This window comes from Peromyscus eremicus, chromosome X (assembly GCF_949786415.1).
Source record: "Peromyscus eremicus chromosome X, PerEre_H2_v1, whole genome shotgun sequence".
Classification (NCBI taxonomy): Eukaryota; Metazoa; Chordata; class Mammalia; order Rodentia; family Cricetidae; genus Peromyscus; species Peromyscus eremicus.
In genome coordinates this window covers 11,428,384-11,447,966 of record NC_081439.1, presented here as the reverse complement: position 1 = coordinate 11,447,966, position 19,583 = coordinate 11,428,384, and the positions used below count along the sequence as shown (strand labels likewise).

Here is a 19,583-nt window from a genome sequence, read left to right as displayed (position 1 = left end):
TCCAGGGAGGAGGGGGAAGAGGACGAGGGGGAGGCAAGCGGTCGTCCGGGGTTAGACCCGTTCAGGGTGTCGGTCCGTTCAGGGCGGGTGATGACTCACGGCCCATCCCATCTTCCCGACGCCGCCCGCCCGCGCAGAGCTAGCTCCATGGCTTAACGGAGGAGGCAGTGGCGAGCGGGGGGAGGGGGACTCTTATTTTGTTAGGGGGACCGGGCTAAGGCCCGACCGGCCTGGCAGGGCTCGCCCGGGGCCGGGCGTCATGTCTCATGCAGCCGAGCCATCTCGGGACGGCGTAGAGGCCAGCGCGGAGGGCCCTCGAGCCGTGTTCGTGCTGTTGGAAGAGCGCAGACCAGCCGACTCAGCCCAGCTGCTCAGGTGCGGAGCCACCTGGGGCCGGGAGTGACAACTGAGGTTCCCTGGGGACTCATCTCAGGACATTGGGGGCTCCCGACTGGGATCGGAGACTCTTTGCCTAGACTTGAAGGACGTCGGGGTGCCCATCTTGGGTGGGCACCTCAGAAATCTGGTACTGACCCGCTTAGACTGAACCTTAAAGGAGTAGTGGGAGCACGTTAAGGAGGGCAGGGTCATATTTGGGGGGCTCTTTCCTGGGTCTAGCGGGGCAGATTGTGGAGTGTACAGAAACTGGTCTGAGGTAGCGAACTTGGGAAACTGATTAGAAGCTGAATTTGGGATTGTTGAGTCGGTCGCAGAGGGATGAATTTGAGGGCACACTGTTAGGCGAGGCACTGATTTTAAGGAAATCCTGGAATCTTTTTTTCCTTCAGTGTGGGAGAAAGGATCCTGGGAGGCAGAGGTGCTATTTGGGGCACTTAGTGACTCCCAGTAGCCGGTGCTGTGTTTGGGGATAACATGAATCTGGAGGGGTTAGGAGGAAGTCTCAGATATGCCGTGAGTGTGTGTGTGAATAATCGAGCGAAGCAACTTGATCGATCGGCCCAATCGTTTCCCTGCTGCGCCCCCCAGCCCCCGCCCAGTCTGGATAGAAATGCCGGGATAGTAGAAACCCCTCCAGCCTCTTCGAGTAGGAGCTTAAATGCGAGGCGGCAGGGCAGACTGGATAGATAGTTAACTCTTAGCCAGAGGAGGGGGAGGCCTCAAACCTTATTTGGGAACCCAGAGGAGGGTCTTGTTTCTGCTGCCACTCACCGTAGCCTCTCTGCCAGCCCTGCCCACTCCCTACCCACACACCCCCTCTTCCTTTTATTTCGCCCTCCCAGCCCGTCTCTCAGTTCCCGGGTGTAATCTTGAATCAGTCTCTAGAGCTGGAGTGAGTACGATTACACCATCCCTGTCTGGGTGGGTCTCTCCTCTTCTCATCCTCTTCCATCAGCCTTGCTTGGAAACTCCAGCTTTTCCTTGTCCACAGCCTTGCCCTTCCCAGCACCCATTTTTTTCCCAACTATGCGCAGTGGTGTATGAGTATGGGAGGGGGCTGCCTCCTTTCTGCCCGGGATTGTGCTGAACTCAGCTACTCTGGGAGCTTCCTCTTCCCAACTTCCTGGGTGGTTTTAGAGCCCCATCTGTGGGCAAGGAGGGGAAGGAAGACCATTGTTGGGGAGGGGAGAGACTTCTTACCAATTGAAGTCACAATCTTCGTGGATTCTAAACTTGACTAAACTCAAGGGTGCATATTATTTGGGGATGCGGTGGCTGGAACCCAGGGCTTCCCACTTGGTAGGCAGGTGCTGCACCACTGAGCTATACACTTCCAGCAACGATACACATTCACCCTCGTGTGTGTTTTTGGCCTGGACACTAGGTCCTTTATACCCGGCAGGGAGAACTGAGCAGAACCATCTTAGAGTCTTTATAACAGCCTCGGTCATCACAGTAGTGGGCACAGTTCAATGGGAGAAATGGATATTGCTTTGTTGCCGTGCTGTGGGTAGAACCCAGGGCTCTTACATGCTAGGCAAGCCCCGCCACCCAGCTCCTATGGGTTTTTTGTTTTGTTTTTTTTTTAAATTTGAGACGAAGCCTCCCTATATAGTCTAGGTGGACATCAGCCTTCCTTCATCGGAGATATGGCTTGTTTTTTGGGCCAGTGAATGTTGATACTGAAAACGGGTGTGTGTTTTGATCTATCTAAAAAGTAGGAGGAGGCTGGGCAGTTTCTTGTAGCTAAGAATGATGCTCCTCCTGCAAGGCAGATCGTGCACTCATATTCTCTCTTTGAAGATGCTCACTGGTGGAGGAGGGGAGCCTTTCCTATTCCCATTCTTATATTTGGATGGGTATCAGCGGCCCATGAACTCTGGCTGGGACTGGAAGAACTCCTTTGCAAAGTGGTAACTCCTGATGCAAAGTAAATGAGGGAGCCCAGTTCTCTTTGTGATGCATTCAGGTTGTGTTACAATGGACTCTTAGGCTGAGGGGTGCCCTTACTTGCTCTGTGTGCATGTATACAGACATGGGTTCACATTCAGCTGTCGGCAAAACAGTAGGGGGTGTGGGGGCTGGGAGGACTCTGAATGCAAAGCCTGGAGTCCTTTTACAAAGTGAATTGTTATTCCCAAAGTCTTCTTGTTTTCCCCCCTTAAACCCAGGTTGTGATTGTTCGAGTGAAGGAGTTGTCCAGGCATTTTTATTGTTCTGACCCTTAAGGGCCTGTGGGTAGCAGTAAGGAGTAGGAAGAGGGAGAGGTTATGGGACTTCTTCGTGGCAGTGCCCTTCTGTGTGTGTGAGAGAGCCTGCCGTGGTGTCTGGGGAAGGGAGGGTATTAGAGCTCCTGGCAGTCACTGATCACCACTCCTTCCTCCCTCCCACCCTCAGCCTGAATTCTTTGCTTCCGGAATCCGGGATTGTTGCTGACATCGAATTAGAAAACATCCTTGATCCTGACAGCTTCTACGAGCTCAAAAGCCAACCCCTACCCCTCCGCTCCAGGTAGGCCTGGCCTAACGGACCCTTCTCTCAGTTCTCCAACCCACTTGAAGGCCAAGGGCCCTCTGAGCCCACCCCACCCATTTCCCCCTCTTCAGTGGCCTGTATTTTCCCAGTGCAGAGGCTAGAGGTGCGAAGGAGAGGAACATGCGGACAAGCCAGTGCTCCCCTACCCGTCCCTTGGTTCCCTACTCAGTTCCCACACAGATCTTCCTGCAGGCCTGGCTGCTTGGATGGGCGTGGCCTTCCTCAACTCCCGCCCTCCCGTGGGTCGGGCCCTGCAGTCCCTGGTCTGCCCTCCGCACACCTGGCAAGCCCACCCTCCCTCCGCTCCAGAGCGGCCAGGCTGGTGGGTGGAAGTCTAAATGTGCTGAGTCATCGGCCTGGGCTCTAAGAGAGGGGAGGGGACCTGGAAGAGGGGCAGGAAGAGAGGATTGTGAAACCTCAGATTTTCAAAACTAACTAGCTCCTGGCAGCAGAACCCTGGGCAGGGAGGAAACGGAGTCTGGGGCTCCCCTGGAGCCTGATGCCCACTTTCAGGAGTTCCAAACTAGGCTTAGCATCCCTCTGTGTTCACGTTTCACTCCAACTTCAGTTCTACTTGAGCTCATCTTGTTAGTAAGAAAAACTTCCTTATATTAGAGCCCTACACCCGCTCTGTGAACCTGCTCCAACTGAGGCTTCACCATTAAGGCTGAAGGCTACACTTTACTTCCTCTGGAGGAATGGGCCAGACTGTGACCTCTGAGTGATGGAACTGCGTCTGGTCCCAGTGTCTCCTAGAGCCCACATCCAGGCCTGGTACCTATGTTGCCATTGCGCTCTGGGAACACAGATGACAAGTCCGTTTCTAGATCTATCTACTCCAGCACAGACCAACCCTTAGGCTCGGAAGGAGACTTCTAGCTTACCTATGGCCCCATATTTCCCATTCCACAGCCTCCCAACATCACTGCAGGCCACACCAAGCACCCCAGCTACACTCTCTGCATCATCTTCTGCAGGGGGCTCCAGGACCCCTGCCATGGCGTCATCATCTTCATCACGAGTCTTGCTGCGGCAGCAGCTGATGCGGGCCCAGGCCCAGGAGCAGGAGAGGCGTGAGCGGCGGGAGCAGGCAGCAGCCGCTCCCTTCCCCAGTCCTGCACCTGCCTCGCCAGCCATCTCTGTGATTGGTGTGTCTGCTGGTGGCCACACATTGGGTCGTCCACCCCCAGCTCAGGTGCCCAGGGAGGTTCTCAAGGTAAGGACAGATCCAGAAGCTCTGGGAGTCAATGACTAGAAATGGGCCTAGGAGCTAAGGGGTGGCCCGGGCTCCCAGTGGCTTTTCAGTAGGGTCCATGTGATTCTAAGGACAGGTTAGCATAGTGTTGAAATGGTCTGTGCTTGTGCCCATGTGTTGATGGTTTCTTAGGTTTTCTTCTGGACTTGTGAGGCCATGTAGGGAAGGTATATGTGATATAGTTCCTGGTTCTGTTGGGTGGTATCAGAGACTCATCAGGGAGTTCTGAGGACTCTTGACAGGATGATCTAGAGACTGAGAGAACTTACTAGTCCAGGTAGATTTTGGAGGTTCTAAAGGATTTCTGAAAAAAGTTTAGGGTCTTGGCAGATTTACTAATATTTTTGAGATGTTCTCAAATCCCAGGCCCAGTTTGTCCACATGAGCCTAAAAATAGTTGAGTTACAGGGTCAGGCTGGGGCTCAGTTATTCCTCCCCCGCCCCCCATCTTTGATTTCACAGGTTCAGACCCACCTGGAGAACCCCACACGCTACCATCTCCAGCAAGCCCGCCGGCAGCAGGTGAAACAATACTTGTCTACCACACTTGGGCCCAAGCTGGCTTCCCAGGCCCTCACCCCACCACCAGGGCCTGCCAGTGCCCAGCCACTTCCTGGCCCTGAGACTGCCCATGCCACTGGCCCAACAGGCAGTGCTCCTAACAGCCCCATGGCACTGCTCACCATTGGCTCCAGCTCAGAGAAGGAGGTAAGAGGCTGTAGGATAACCTTCCCTTAGGCCCTTCGTCCAGTGGTTTGATTATTACTTGTGTGTGTGTGTGTGTGTGTGTGTGTGTGTGTGTGTGTGAACGCTGGGTGCTGGGAACAGAACCCAGAGCCTTGCACATCCTAGGCCAGCACTCTACCATTACGCTACTCCCACCCCCAGCCTTCCTTCCCAGTTCTTCTAACCCTGTACAGTATTTACTTCTTCCCCCAGATTGATGATGTCATTGATGAGATCATCAGCCTAGAGTCCAGTTACAACGATGAGATGCTCAGCTATCTTCCCGGAGGCACAGCAGGGCTGCAGCTCCCCAGCACGGTGAGGTCCTAAGAAGGGAGGTGGTCTGAAAATTATGGCATTCTTCTGTCACTAAGACCACACCTGCACTGGCTGTGTGTGTATATGAGCGACCTTTGCCATGCATTATACTAAGATTGAGAGAAAGGCCTTATATTGAGGATGGGGCTTAGGCCCACCACTGTCCTTGGGCCCTTGTTGGACTTCATGGAGAGGTAGCCCTGGCAGACTTACATATATATATACAGTATGGGGAGTTTCTAGACACACTATTACCTGGGCGCTTGGGCTTTGCACTTATAAGTACCAAGAAGTGGGAATAAGGTAGCAGTTGGAGTATCCCAAGGGATTCAGATACTACCGTGTAGTAATTGGAACCAAAAGGCTTGGGTTGTAACAAGTGGTTGGACCTTGTACCATTTGGAATGTACCAAGTCCCTTGCGATGAATTGGGCTAAGAGGCTGGATCCTTATAAAATGGATAATAAAACTTTCCAGAGCAAGAGAGCTGCCATTATAACAGTCTGATTCTGGAACATTCAAAGAATCTCATAACTTGCCTTGGCAAGTTATCTCATATCTTTTCCCAACATACCAAAAGGATAGAACCTTGTATAAAAATGGTTCGAGCTGGGGAATGTAGCTGAGTAGAGTGCGTGGCTAGCCTGTGTTGAGGTCCTAGGTTCTGTCTTCAGTACCACACACAGAAAGTTCCGCTTTATCCCAACTTTTCACTGCCGTGGACATAACTAGAGGTTACAAGCCAGAAAGCCTCAGAGGGATTTCCGTGTACAACAGCTCACCGAGGGCTAGGACTGGGTCCACTTCTATCCGAGTGTTGCCCCAGACTGTATCTAACGTAGTAAGAGAGAAAGACAAAAAGTAAGGCTGGTATAAAAGCAGCCCCCGCTGTGGAATAGACCAGACCACCTGAGCTATGTGTGGGTGGACAGAGTCAGGACCTTGGTAAATGACCAGTGGCACTTCATGATTTTGAAAGTAGCGATCGCACTTAAGGCTGGGGACTTGGCTGGAACTCTCCAGAAAGCCACATTTTGAGTGGCATGTTGCCATGATAATTTACCAAGGTCTGAAAAGATTGAGTTGCAGTGTTCCAAGAATGCTGGATTGGAATGCTGTGCTGGAAGCAGCTAATGGCCTGGAATGTCAGATCCAAACTGACAGAGACCTGCGAACTGATTTTCCAGCATTTTTCTTCTCAGAGTCAGCCCTAGAGTTGTTTTGGAGAAGGGCTTCAGAGGCCACGGAGGCATTTGAGGGGCTGGGTGGGTGGACCCAGATTCCCACAAACCAGAAAAAGTTCACTTGGTTCTGTTCCTGCTGTTAAGTACCGTGTGAAACTTCCCTGAAGGAGGAGGACTCTCCTGGAATCCCCGGTCCTTGCATTAGAGGGCCCTGGTTTTTAGTATGTGAGGGTCAGGAGCCTGAGTTGGAGGAGACTGTTCTATACCTTTGTTGTCCACAGCTGCCTGTGTCAGGGAATCTGCTGGATGTGTACAGCAACCAAGGAGTGACCACCCCGGCCATCACTGTCAGCAATTCCTGTCCGGCCGAGCTGCCGAACATCAAACGGGAGATCTCTGGTAAGTGCTAGGGTCTTGGCCCTGTACCCCACCCTGTCCCTTGAGCCAAGCCCTGTCTGCTGGGTCTGGAGCTAGACCTGATTCTAGGGAGAGGGTTTGAGCTTTTGAGAAACAGGTTGAGGCCGGGGCTGGGAGGGTAGCTTAGCATCTGCAAGACCCTAGGTTCCATCCCAAGCACTACAGAGAAGAGAAACAAAGCCAACTGCTTTCCTCTGTTTGTTTTTTTCTCTTGTGGTTCTTAGTCTTACTTTCACCTCATTTTCTCTGACTTCCTCTTGTCTTGGGTGTAACAGAAGGCCTGAGCCGCCATGGTTTCCAAAAAAAAAAATAGCAAAGACCTTTTTTTTTTTTTTTTGAGACATAGTTTCACTCTGTAGCCTAGGCTGACCTCAGATTCTCAGTAGCCCTTTTGCCTCAGCCTCCTAAGTGCTGAAATTACAGAGCTCTGCCCAAATGCCCAGCTCTGGTACTCCCTATATAGCCCAGGCTGGCATTGAACTTGGAGCGATCTTCCTGCCTCTCCTTCACAATGCTGAGATTATAGGCATGGACTACCAAGCCTGGCTCAAGACATCTTTTAAAGCAGTCAACAGGTATGGTGGTGCATGATTGTGGTCCCAGCACTTGGAAGGTTTAAGGCCAGTATGAGCTATATATTGAGACCTTGTCTTTAAAAAAAAAAGAAGAAAAAGAAGAAGAAGAAGAAGAAGAAGAAGAAGAAGAAGAAGAAGAAGAAAGAAGAAAAAGAAGGAAGAAGGAGGAGGAGGAGAAGAAGAAGAAGCAGCAGCAGCTGTTTTTTTTTTGTTACAGTCGTCGTCAGGGTCAGCAGTTAAGAGCACTGTCTGCTTTTCCAGAGGACCTGGGTTTCCCGGCATCCACGTGGCAGCTCACAACTATCTGTAACTCAAGTTCTTGGGGATGTAGTGCCCTCTTCTGACTTCCTTGGATGCCAGGCATGCATGGGGTATGCATTCATACATGAAGACAAAGCGCCCATACACAGAAAATAAAAATAAATGAACCTTACTTTAAAAAAAAAAAATCACTCCAAGTCTGGCTCTGTGGCCAAACTCTGTAGTTGCAGCTAATTTGGAGACTGAGAAGGAAGATGGCTTAAGTCAGGTGTTCAAGGCCAGCCTGGACAACAAAGCAAGACCCCCATCTCTAAAAGAGTCGCACCTTCTGTCCCTCTCCCACTAGCCCCTACCTCTGCATCTGCAGGGACTCTGCTTCCTCTACCCAGAAGCCCTGATATCCGCCCTCACTCTCTTCCAGAAACCGAGGCAAAGGCCCTTTTGAAGGAACGACAGAAGAAAGACAATCACAACCTAAGTAAGCCCGAGAGCAAGCAGGCGTACTTGCTCACCTGCCACTCAGCCCTGCCGTGCTCCTTGCTTTGAGGGCTGCCTCCCACGGGGAGCCTCCCAGCACCCCTCTTCTTCTCTCTTCCTTCACCCATTGATGACTCTTTCCTACTCTTTCTTTTTCCCCCTCTCTTGAAAGTTGAACGACGCAGGCGATTCAACATTAACGATAGGATCAAAGAGCTGGGCACCCTCATCCCCAAGTCCAATGATCCGTGAGTCTGGGCTGGGGACCCCAGGCCAATGGGAGGTGGAATAAGCACTCTGCACCAGGAAAGGTGTTCCTTGGTGTGTCTGCCGAGTAGTCTTGCCCAGACAAAAGGTCTCCGAGCTAGATGCTGAGGCTCATACCTGCAATCCCAGCACCGGGGAGGCTGGGGCAGGAGGATTGCCACGAGTTCAAGGCCAGCCTGGGCTACATAGTAAGTTCTAGACTATCCTGGGCTACAGAGTGAGACTCTGCATCAAAAAAACAATACCTCCCCCCGAAAAGAGCTCTCTGTTTTTGCTTAGCTGGGGGACTGGAGACCCTCAGACTGTAAGTACACGATGTTAGTCTGTTCCTATCTGCACCCTGTAGAACACAAGTGTTCTATTCATTTAGTACTTCCTTACTCAGGGTTTAGCTACTGGGCCTTTGCTTTGTACCAGGTACTCTGCTAGGCTCTGAGAATACCAGAGGGAACAAAAGAGAAAAAGACCCTTGTCCTCTTGGATCTGATGCTTTAGTTGGGGCAAGTAGACAGTTAAGACGAGTAAAATCCTGCCAGGCGCGCGCCTTTAATCCCAGCACTCAGGAGGCAGAGGCAGGTGGATGTCTGTGAGGTCAAGGCCAGGTCTACAGAGTGAGTTCCAGGACAGCCAGGGCTGTTACACAGAGAGACCCTGTCTGGAAAAACTAAAACTAAAAGACAAGTAGAATCGATGGCATATGTTCTGATGAGGGTTGTAGAACATAATGAACCGAAGGGAACAGGGCCTGTCATCCCAGCACTCATCAGTCTGAGGCCAGCTCCAAAACGAGGAGGAAGATGCGCGAATGTTGGAAAGGTGAAGCTGGCTGGGAGGAGTACAGGACTGAGCAGGACTCAGCTGACAAGGAAACAGGAATGGAAAGCCTAACCATGGAGCTGTGTTAACATAGCTAAGCACAGTTCTTGTCTACCATGGAGCCCTGCGTTCTTCCCCAGCACCGAGAGCAGGAATGGGCAAGCTTTAAGAGGCCACATGGTGGAGGGAAAATGCTCTGGGGAAAGGCTTGTATTCAAGTACAGGGTCTGAGGTGAGAATACTTTCCCATGTTAACACTGAGGCCAACCTCGGCTCTAGTGGGAGGAAAAGGAGCCAGAAGGGGTCAAGTTACAAGAAGGATTACAGGTGTCAGGGGTGTAATGACCACCAGTGGAAGATTGCAAGCATAGGGGTTTTTGTAAGCATTTGATTTACCTCTGATTTACCGTTCTGATATATGATCAGGTATTCCATCTACCTGATACAGTCCCCCTGAGAGACTTCATATGCAGCACTGGGTCTTTCCTCCCTCTTGGGCCCCACAGGGAGATGCGCTGGAACAAGGGCACCATCCTGAAGGCATCTGTGGATTACATCCGCAAGCTGCAGAAGGAGCAGCAACGCTCCAAAGACCTGGAGAGCCGGCAGCGATCCCTGGAGCAAGCCAACCGAAGTCTGCAGCTCCGAATTCAGGTTTGGAGGGAGAAAATGGAACTGCAACTTACAGCAGGCAGAGACAAAGAACTGGCCAGTTTTCCATGATGATGGAGAGGACCAGTACTTAGAACAGCATTAACAAGAATAGTAAGGGCAGCTGGCATGGTGGGCCACACCTTTAATGCTACCAGTCAATAGACAGACAGAGGTGGATCTGTGAGTTCAAGGGCCAGGGCTAAATAGTGAGATCCTGTCTTTAAAAAATTAGTAGCCAGGGGCTGGAGAGATGGTTCAACTGTTAAGAGCACTGGCTGTTCTTGCAGAAGGTCCAGCACCCACATGGTGGCTCATCTGTAACGAGATCTGGCACCCTCTTCCGGCATGCAGGCAGAACACTGTATACATAATAAATAAATAAAAGTCTTTAAAAAAAAAATTAGTAGCCGGGCAGTGGTGGCGCATGCCTTTAATCCCAGCACTCATGAGGCAGAGCCAGGTGGATCTCTCTGAGTTTGAGGCCAGCCTGGTCTACAGAGCGAGATCCAGGATAGCCACCAAAACCACACTGAGAAACCCTGTCTTGAAAACCAAAAAATTAAATAAGTAAATAAATAAAAATTAGTGGTGAGGAGCCGGGCAGTGGTGGCACACATCTTTAATCTCAGCACTTGGGAGGCAGAGGCAGGTGGATCTCTGAGTTCGAGGCCAGCCTGGTGTACAGAGTGAGATCCAGGACAGGCACCAAAACTACACTGAGAAACCCTGTCTCAAAAAAAAAAATTAAAAAATAAAAATACAAAATACAAAATTAGTAATGAGGAGCCGGGCGGTGGTGGTGCACACCTTTAATCCCAGCACTTGGGAGGCAGAGGAAGGCGGATCTCTGTAACTTCAAGGTCAGCCTGGGCTACAGAGTGAGTTCCAGGACAGGCTCCAAAGCTACAGAGAAACCCTGTCTCGAAAAGAAAAAAAAAAAAAATAATAAAATAAATGAAAATAAAAAAAATAGTAATGAAGGCTGGAGAGAAGGCTCAGAGGTTAAGAGCACTGGCTGCTCTTCCAGAGGTCCTGAGTTCAATTCCCAGCAATGACATGGTGACTCACAGTCATCTGTACTGAGATCTGGCGCCCTCTTCTGGCCTGCAGGCATACGTGCATGCAGAACACTGTATACATAATAAATAAATAAATCTTAAAAAAAGAAAAATTAGTGCTGGGAGGTGGCGGCGCACCCCTTTAATCCCAGCACTCGGGAGGCAGAGCCCGGCAGATCTTTGAGTTCGAGGCCAGCCTGGTCTACAGAACGAGATCCAGGACAGGCACCAAAGCCACATGGAGAAACCTTGTCTCGAAAAACGAAAAAAAAAAAAAGAAAAGAAAAGAAAAAAGAAAAAAATTAGTAATGAGAAACAGGTTGTTTAGTGGCTCACCAGCTGCTCTTCAGAGGACTGGCCATTTTCAGCACCCATAGGGTGGCTCACAACAACCTGTAACTCCAGTTCCAGAGGATCTGACGCCCTCTTCTGGCCTCTGCCAGCACTGTACACATGATGCACATACATGCAGGCAAGCCACCCATACATACAAAAATCTTTTAAAAGATTCTCAGCTGGGCATGGTGGCACACATCTTTAATCTCAGGGAGGCAGAGGAAGGCAAATCTCTGTGAGTTCAGGGCCATCCTGGTCTACATTGTGAGTTCCAGGACAACCAGAGCTACATTCCCTATCTGGGAAAAAAAAAAAAAAAAGGAAAGAGAAAGAGATTTTCTAAATAATTAAAAAAACAACAGTAGTAATGAATATTTGTTAATATGCATGGCATTTATCTCATCTCATGTATGATAACAAGAGCTGAATGCCCATTAACTCATTAAAATCACAGAAACAGCCATGTGAGATAACCCACCATTGTACCATTTTACAAACTGGGACTCTGGAGCTCAGAGCCTTTAAAACATGAAGCTTTGCACGTAGTGAGGGCCCGAGGAGGCTGCATTGGAACCCAATAGGCTGCCCTTTTAATGGGTACACTCCTCTCCTCTGAGGGACTTGGGACTCCGTCTTATTTTGTACCCACCCCTTCCTTTCTGCAGGAGCTAGAACTGCAGGCCCAGATCCATGGTCTGCCAGTACCTCCTACCCCAGGACTGCTCTCCCTAGCCACTAGTTCCGCCTCTGACAGCCTCAAGCCAGAACAGCTGGACATTGAGGAGGAAGGCAGGCCGAGCGCGACAGCATTTCATGTAGCAGGGGGACCTGTCCAGAATGCGCCTCAGCAGCAGCCTCCAGCGCCACCCTCGGATGCTCTTCTGGACCTGCATTTTCCCAGCGACCACTTGGGGGACCTGGGGGATCCCTTTCACCTGGGCCTAGAGGACATTCTGATGGAGGAGGAGGGGGTGGTGGGAGGGCTGTCAGGGGGTGCCCTGTCCCCGCTGCGGGCTGCCTCTGACCCCCTACTTTCTTCAGTATCCCCGGCTGTGTCCAAGGCCAGCAGTCGCCGCAGCAGCTTCAGCATGGAGGAGGAGTCCTGATCGGGTCTCACTCCTCCCCTTGGACTGCCCCCACCCAGGGAAGGAGGACAAGCCTGGATGAGACACCTTTTTTCCCTACCCTCCTGTGAGACTGCCCTGGCAAGGAAATCTGGGGGAAGAGGAGTTACAATTAGGCCCCGCCCCTATAAAAGGCAAGGAGGAGGAATCAGGTGAGGCCCTGCCCCTTTTCCAAAGGAACCACCCTGAGCAGGTATTTCTGAGAGAGAAGGCAGAAGGGAGCTGGGAAAGCTCAGTTCATCTCCTGAGAATCACAGCCGTTCCCCTGGCCCTATTCCTACCTAGGTGAGGGAAGGAGGCGGGGTAAGGTTGTGCCCCTGGCTACTAGGGACTCTTATAAACAGGTCTCCCAAGGAAAAGAGATGCCAGGATGCTACTCCATTCCATCTCTGGGAATTGCCAGTCCAGCTTTTCCTGGTACTGGAAGAAGGGAAATAAAAATGATGGTGTCCCAGCCCTGGAGGCTTAAACCCTAACCCTTCCTTATGACCCCTGCCTTGCTCTGGCAAGGAACCTAAGTGAGGGTGTGGTCCAGCCAGCTCTCCTGACAGTCATCCCTTCTCTGTAGGTAAAGCCCAGCACAGGTATTTCAGGTATGGAGGATCTCCCATGTAGAGGCCCCAGCCCCAGCCCTGACCCTTAGCAAATGCCTTGCAAGCGTTCCACTCAGCAGGGAGGGACGGTTCCTAAGCACCCTGCCTTAACCTGGGACCAACCTGGGACCCGACCCAGGGAGGCTCTGTGCTGACCTTGTTCTTGGGGAGGGGAACAGGTGGAAATCTTGTGGATTGACTTTCTAGACCTAGATTAAGAGTGAGATTTAGATCCTCACCCTTGGGGGCCGTTTGGGGAGATGATAGAGATTAGTGTGAACCCAGTCTAGGTACCCTAAAATACTACCCCAATACTTCCCTTCAACTTGTAGAAAATGGTAAAGAAAGGGCGTGTCCGGGCTGTTTCCTAGCCCAGGGGAAAAAATGAAGTCTCTCCTAAAAATCAGGGGCCTGGAGGAAGGGTAGCAGGAGTATATTGTACCCCTTATTTGTTAATGAGATTTTTTTATTGAACCCTCCTCAGAAACTCGGTCAGCCCTGACCTCTGCCAGCCACCTCCACACAGTTTTCCATTTAGGGGACCACCCCTGTTTCAGAGCCAGTCTCCACAGCCCAATCTCTGCCACCTACACCCGAGGTCTTCAGCTTTAAATTGCTGGGGCCAGGCCCCAAGGAGGGTTTACTGAGGGGTCTGTAGGTTTGTGACTAAAACAATAAATGCTAGGCGTGTTTGACGCGCTTTTCACTTTGGCACTGAGTCTCTGGTTCTTGTTTTTGACTGGGCAGTGAACATGGCCCCTGCAGGCTAGGAGGGATGACAGTTCTAGAAGAAACAGAACCGATTTCAGAGGGCCAAACGGAATTTTTGGGTAGAATGAGAGCCTGGGGGGAAAAAAACCACCTATAAGCAAAAGTAATGGGCCTTCCTAAGGGCCTGCCACGGATCAGCTGAGCTCCTGCGCTTTTCTTTCCCCGGATTTATTTCCCTGGGGGCTATGGCTGTGTGTGTGTGTGTGTGTGTGTGTGTGTGTGTGTGTGTGTGTGTGTGTGTGTGCTGATACTTCCCATTTGCTGTTCAGAGAAGCCAGGAGGAGAATCAGTAACTTCTGCAGACAGGCAGCCTGTAAGTGTGCCAAACCTGACTGCTGTGAGCGGTGCGGAAGGAGAAAGGAGGTATTCTTTTCCTTGCAGGGCTGGAGAGGAAAGCCAGCTAGTCCTCCATCAGCCAGCCACATCCCCAGCTGTGCAGACTCACTTTTGAAACTGATAAGGTGTGGGAGGTATTCGACAAAGGAATTCAAGATGGTGGAAAGTACAAAGACCAAGGGTGCAGGGAGCAGGCATTACCACCGTGCCTGGGGTTCCAACATGGGAGGTTGGGATAGGAGAGTTTGCAAGTTTAAGGGCAGCCTAGGCTACACAGACCCTCTCTCAACAACAGAAAATAAGGGAAAACAGGGACGCACATTTGACATTTGGAGGTACCTTGATGGAGGGAAGTACACATATGTAACCTCTTAAATTTTTTAAGACAAGGTCTGGGGGTGCTGGAGAGATGGCTCAGAGGTTAAGAGCACTGGCTGCTCTTCCAGAGGTCCTGAGTTCAATTCCCAGCAACCACATGGTGGCTCCCAACCATCTGTAATGAGATCTGGTGCCCTCTTCTGGCTATTATACATAACAACCACAAAAAAAGACAAGGTCTCATATAGTCCAAGCTGGCTTAGAACTCTGGATCCTCTCCCTCCCGAGGACAGGAATTATGCCCTGCCACTACTTCAAAGCTGGGAGAAATATTTTTTGACAATTCTTCAAGCAGATTGATACCCAAGACAAGCATCAGACTTAGTCCTTAACCCCACCAGACTGGCCCCTATAAATAGCCAGTCCTGGTAACTGCATCTCCTCCATGAGAGTAAACCAGTGCTTAGGAGGTTGAAGCGAGGATGTAAAGGGTCCCACACCAAATTAGGCATGCTGAGGTTGAGGCAGGAGGATGGCTTTGAGTTTAAGGCTAGACTATGTTCTAGTGAGAGATTTTGGCCTAAAACAACAGGGGGCAGGTGATAATGGCTCAGCGTTGTGGTAAAAGCACTTGCCACCAAAGCTGACATCCGTGTTCTAGCCTTTGAACTCACACAAAGGTGGAAGGAGAGAGCCAACTCCACCCAGTTGCCTTTTCACTGCCATGGCGTGCGTGCATGTGTGTGTGTGTGTGTGTGTGTGTGTGTGTGTGTGTGTATGTGTGTGTGTCCCTCCACATGTGGGCCGTGGCACAGGTTGTCATATAAGCCACACAATAATAAAACAACAAACAGTTGCCGGCTAGGTGAAAAAAAAAGAAACACCTAAAATCTCAGCCCTTGGAAGGTGGAGGAAAGAGGATCAGAAGCTCAAGGTCAGCCTCTAGTACAGAGCAAGCTGGAAGCCAGTCTGGGCTATTGGAGCCCTTGTCTTAAAAACAATGATGTAGCCGGGCGGTGGTGGCGCACGCCTTTAATCCCAGCACTCGGGGAGGCAGAGGCAGGCGGATCTCTGTGAGTTCAACTACAGAGTGAGTTCCAGGAAAGGCGCAAAGCTACACAGAGAAACCTTGTCTCAAAAAACCAAAAAACAAAACAAAAAAACCCAATGATGTAAAAAAACAAAAAGGGTGCTGGAGAGATGGCTGAGCAGTGAAGAGCGCCTTACCCTTCCAAGAACGAACCCACGTTCAATTCCCAGGCTCACATGGCTCACAATCTGTTAACTCCAATCCCAGGGGATCTGGTGCCCTCTTCTGGCCTTGTCAGGCACTGCATGCAGAGTGCCCTGACAGACAAAGCCCATACATACACTTAAAAAACAAAGGAAAAATACTAGAGATGATTATAAAAATAAGAACAGAGGCATGCTACCATACACCTTTGACCTCAATGCTTGGGAAGCACAGGCAGGTGGAGCCTGGGGTGCAGAGAGGAAAAGCCAGTTCCAGTGCCCCATTCCTACTGTACTGCATAGCAAGACCTTGTCTCCAAAACCCTACAACAACCAATCAATAAACATGTTGAGAAATAAATTTCAACATATAAGAATTCACGCTGGAGAGGGAGCTCAGCCATTGAAGGCTAGGGTTCACAACCAAAATAGACAACAGGAAGAAAGTGATCTCTGACAGACAAAGTGAGCATTACCCTGTGATAATTACCCTGCTCCCTGCCAGGAGACAAAGTTAAGCCAAGTGATATGATCTAGACACAGGACATATATTGTATAATTCATTTATGTGAGGTATCTACAATATGCAATTTACAGAGATAGAAAGTACAATAGTGGTTACCAGAGGCTGGGAAGTCCAGGATAATAGGAGATTGTTGCTTTAAGGATACAGTTTTTTTTTTTTTATATCAAGATAGGGTTTCTCTGTGTAGTCTTGGCTGTCCTGGAACTCACTCTGTAGCCCAGGCTGGCCTCAAACTCACAGAGATCTACCTGCCTCTGCTTCCTGAGTGCTGGGATTAAAGGCGTGTGCCACCACCGCCCAGCTATACACATGCTATTATTTTACGTGTATGACAGTTTTGTCTGCATGTATGTATATGTGTCATATGCATGCCAGGTGCCCTCTGAGGTCAGAACAAGACAAAGGATCCCCTGGGACTGGAGTTATCTATAGTTGTGAGGGGCCATGTGGGTGCTGGGAATCAAACCTGAGTTGTCTGCAAGAACAGCAACTGGTCTTAACAGCCGAGCCAAGACTCCAGCTCTGATACACGGAGTTTTGAAAATGACAAAAGAAGCTAGGTATGCTGGCTCCCATTTGTAGACAACCAGGAGGCTAGAAAGAAGGCTTTCTGGAGCGCTGAGGTCAACCAGGGCTTCAGAGGAAGATTCTGCATCACAACTTTTCCCAATCCCTAAGGATTTATAGGCAGTTAACTCTTGCTCATGAGCATAGGGCCTCTACCCCTCCCCCAGGAGCTATCGGCAGTTAATGATTGCTGGAAGGAGGGGGGAGAGACAGTTTCCTCAGTGGTGGCCACGGATAAGGGGCTCGTGTTCCTGTAAATAACCCCTCAGCCATGCTAATTAAATTCACTGGATCACAAACAAATGTACTTGAAGGTAAAAAGGGACTGCTTGTAGAGAGGAAGGAGGGTGGGGGAGGAGCGAGACAGGAGAGGATAATGGCGGTGAATAGGATCAAAATGTATACATTATGGGAGTATCTTAACAAAGCCCATTATTGTGTACGATTAATATATGCTAGTTAATAAAAGAGAAAACAACTACTTTGAATAACTTCGTGCCAATAGTCCTGATAGCAAATTCTTTAACAGACACAAAATGCCAGTGTAGGAGGGGGAGGGAGAGAGAGATTGGGAGCATTCTTCCATGTACTTAGGAGAAACATAATACCAATTCTGCACAAACTCTTCCAGAAAATTGAAGAGATGAGGATACTTCCTGACTCATTCTAAGAGACTAGTATTATTCTGTTCCAAAACCTAGAGAAAGCCATCACAAGAAAGCTAATTATTCTTCATGAGCCACAGACACAAAATTCTTGTGTGTCTGTGTGTCTGTATGTGTATGCACCCTAGGGATGGTACCCAGGGACCTAGCACATACTAGGCAAACATGATACCACTAGATTGCACTCAATTTTAAGATTTTATTTTAAAATAATTTCAGATGCCAGGCGGTGGTGGTGCACACCTTTAATCCCAGCACTCGGGAGACAGAGCCAGGCGGATCTCTGAGAGTTCAAGGCCAACCTGGTCTACAGAGCGAGATCCCGGACAGGCAGCAAAACTACACAGAGAAACCCTGTCTCAAAAATAATAATAATAATTTCAGACTTGAAGAAAAGTCACAAAACAACAATCCCTATATACCTTCAGCCAGCTGTTCCAATGTTAATATTTGATCATCTTTCCTTCGATTTTCTCTGCGGCTTTCTTTGTATCTGTGCACCCTCAGTTTTCATGGTAACTATGGGTCTTTGCAGTGAGAGAATATAGATATGACAGCATCAGAAAAAGAAAAAAGACACTACTTGTTTGATTCCCTTCACGGGCTCTCTTATACTCTGTACCCACCTTAAGAACAGGGAAAAGCTGAGTGCCTCCCAGTCCAGGTGAAGCAGGCACATGCTTCCAAGTATCTCTTCCCGGGGGAGTCCCACAAGACTCGACTCCTACAGCGATGAGTCTTCTGCACTGGCCAGATAGGGGAGTTAAAGGGCAATGTGGTGGGAGCCACCATCCCTGAATCTTTCAACTCTTCGATGGTGGCACGAATTTCGACAGTTCCTCCGGGGATACGATATTGTCTCTGAATCACTATTTTCACCAGAGAGGCAACTCTAATGGCTGCCATTTAGTCTTTCCAACCATAATAGCCCTCACTCCACAGGTCAGGGATTCAATGTGGGAATTCTGTCAACTTACAAATGTATCTCTCCCAATTACACATTCCGGGACTGAGCAAATAACAACAGGACAAGTTCAGGACCCCCTGGACCTACTGTGATTCAGACTTCAGACAAAACTCCATTTCCATTAATCCCCTGACCTCCATAAGCCCACACTTTAACTGGAGGGCTACAGTGCTTCTTGGGATCTCTGGAATCAGCATCAATTCAGAAGCAGTATCCAACAGACCCTGGAACGTCTGGTTGTTTCCTTTCCCCCAGTGTGCAGTTACCCTTGTAAAAGGCTATAGGTTCCAGTGGGGAAGAACTGGAGAAGGCTAACAGTAGAACTCTTAAGTATTTTATCAAGGTCCTTCCTCAGGGGAACCTGGCCATCCCTTCACTCAAGGGGTACTGGGTGTGCACGCTGGCTCAAGCCTGGAAATTGTGTCGCCTGCTGAGATTCCCTTTTGCCATGATCCAATGGAGCCTTTCTTTCATTTGTTTGCGAATTTTCCCACTTATACACATCAAACAAAAATGCAGCAGGCTTCTTATCTATTTCATGCCTGGAAACACCATGATTGATTAGCCAGTACCAAAGGTCCATATGAGTCAATGCCACCATAGAATTCGCTTTGCCTGTGCTGACCATTACCGATTAAGCCATTATGGACATTGCTTTGTCTATGCTGCCCATTAGGATAGCTATGATCACCTTGTCTTTGGTGATTCAGTGCTGCCACCTGGCCCCTGCTACTTTGGGGTCCAGTTAAACCCATTGCATTTAATCCATCCAATTGAGCAGCAGCATCTCCAACCCTAAGGTCTGGGACAAGGAAAAGGCTGACAATAAAGCTCTTCAGATGTGCGGGTGTCCTCTCACCGTTTTGCGTCACGTAGGGTTAGTGAAGGGCGTGTCTTCTGGGCCTTCCCAATGTGGGAGATTAGGTTTCACACAGTGTGTCCACTCTAACTTTCCAATTTCCCTGAGTCTTCAAATCCCTTCATCAACACTAAGCCAAGGGATGTCAGGCATCTCCAACTCCTTTTCAGTAGGCCTGCTTTTTGTTTTTGTTTTTGTTTTTTTGAGACAGGGTTTCTCTGTGTAGCTTTGTGCCTTTCCTGGAACTCGCTTTGGAGACCAGGCTGGCCTCGAACTCACAGAGATCCGCCTGGCTCTGCCTCCCGAGTGCTGGGATTAAAGACGTGTGCCACCACCGCCACAGCAG

General features: G+C 49.8%; 1 protein-coding gene across 2 annotated transcripts; it reads left to right on the top strand.

Annotated features, from left to right (window-relative positions):
* On the top strand, positions 1-13,706 carry Tfe3 (transcription factor binding to IGHM enhancer 3). 2 transcript variants are annotated; one of them, XM_059250944.1, is made up of 10 exons: positions 1-375; positions 2,797-2,910; positions 3,847-4,150; positions 4,652-4,897; positions 5,129-5,233; positions 6,699-6,816; positions 8,092-8,148; positions 8,320-8,395; positions 9,737-9,884; positions 11,944-13,706. In XM_059250944.1, exons 1-10 carry the CDS (start codon positions 260-262, stop codon positions 12,382-12,384), a joined length of 1,725 nt encoding a protein of 574 aa, XP_059106927.1. In that variant the 5' UTR covers positions 1-259; the 3' UTR covers positions 12,385-13,706. The 2 variants fall into 2 exon arrangements, with proteins under 2 accessions (XP_059106927.1, XP_059106928.1); XM_059250945.1 differs by lacking the exon at positions 1-375 and having other exon boundaries at positions 2,798-2,910; positions 3,912-4,150.
* The last annotated feature ends 5,877 nt before the right edge of the window (positions 13,707-19,583 follow it).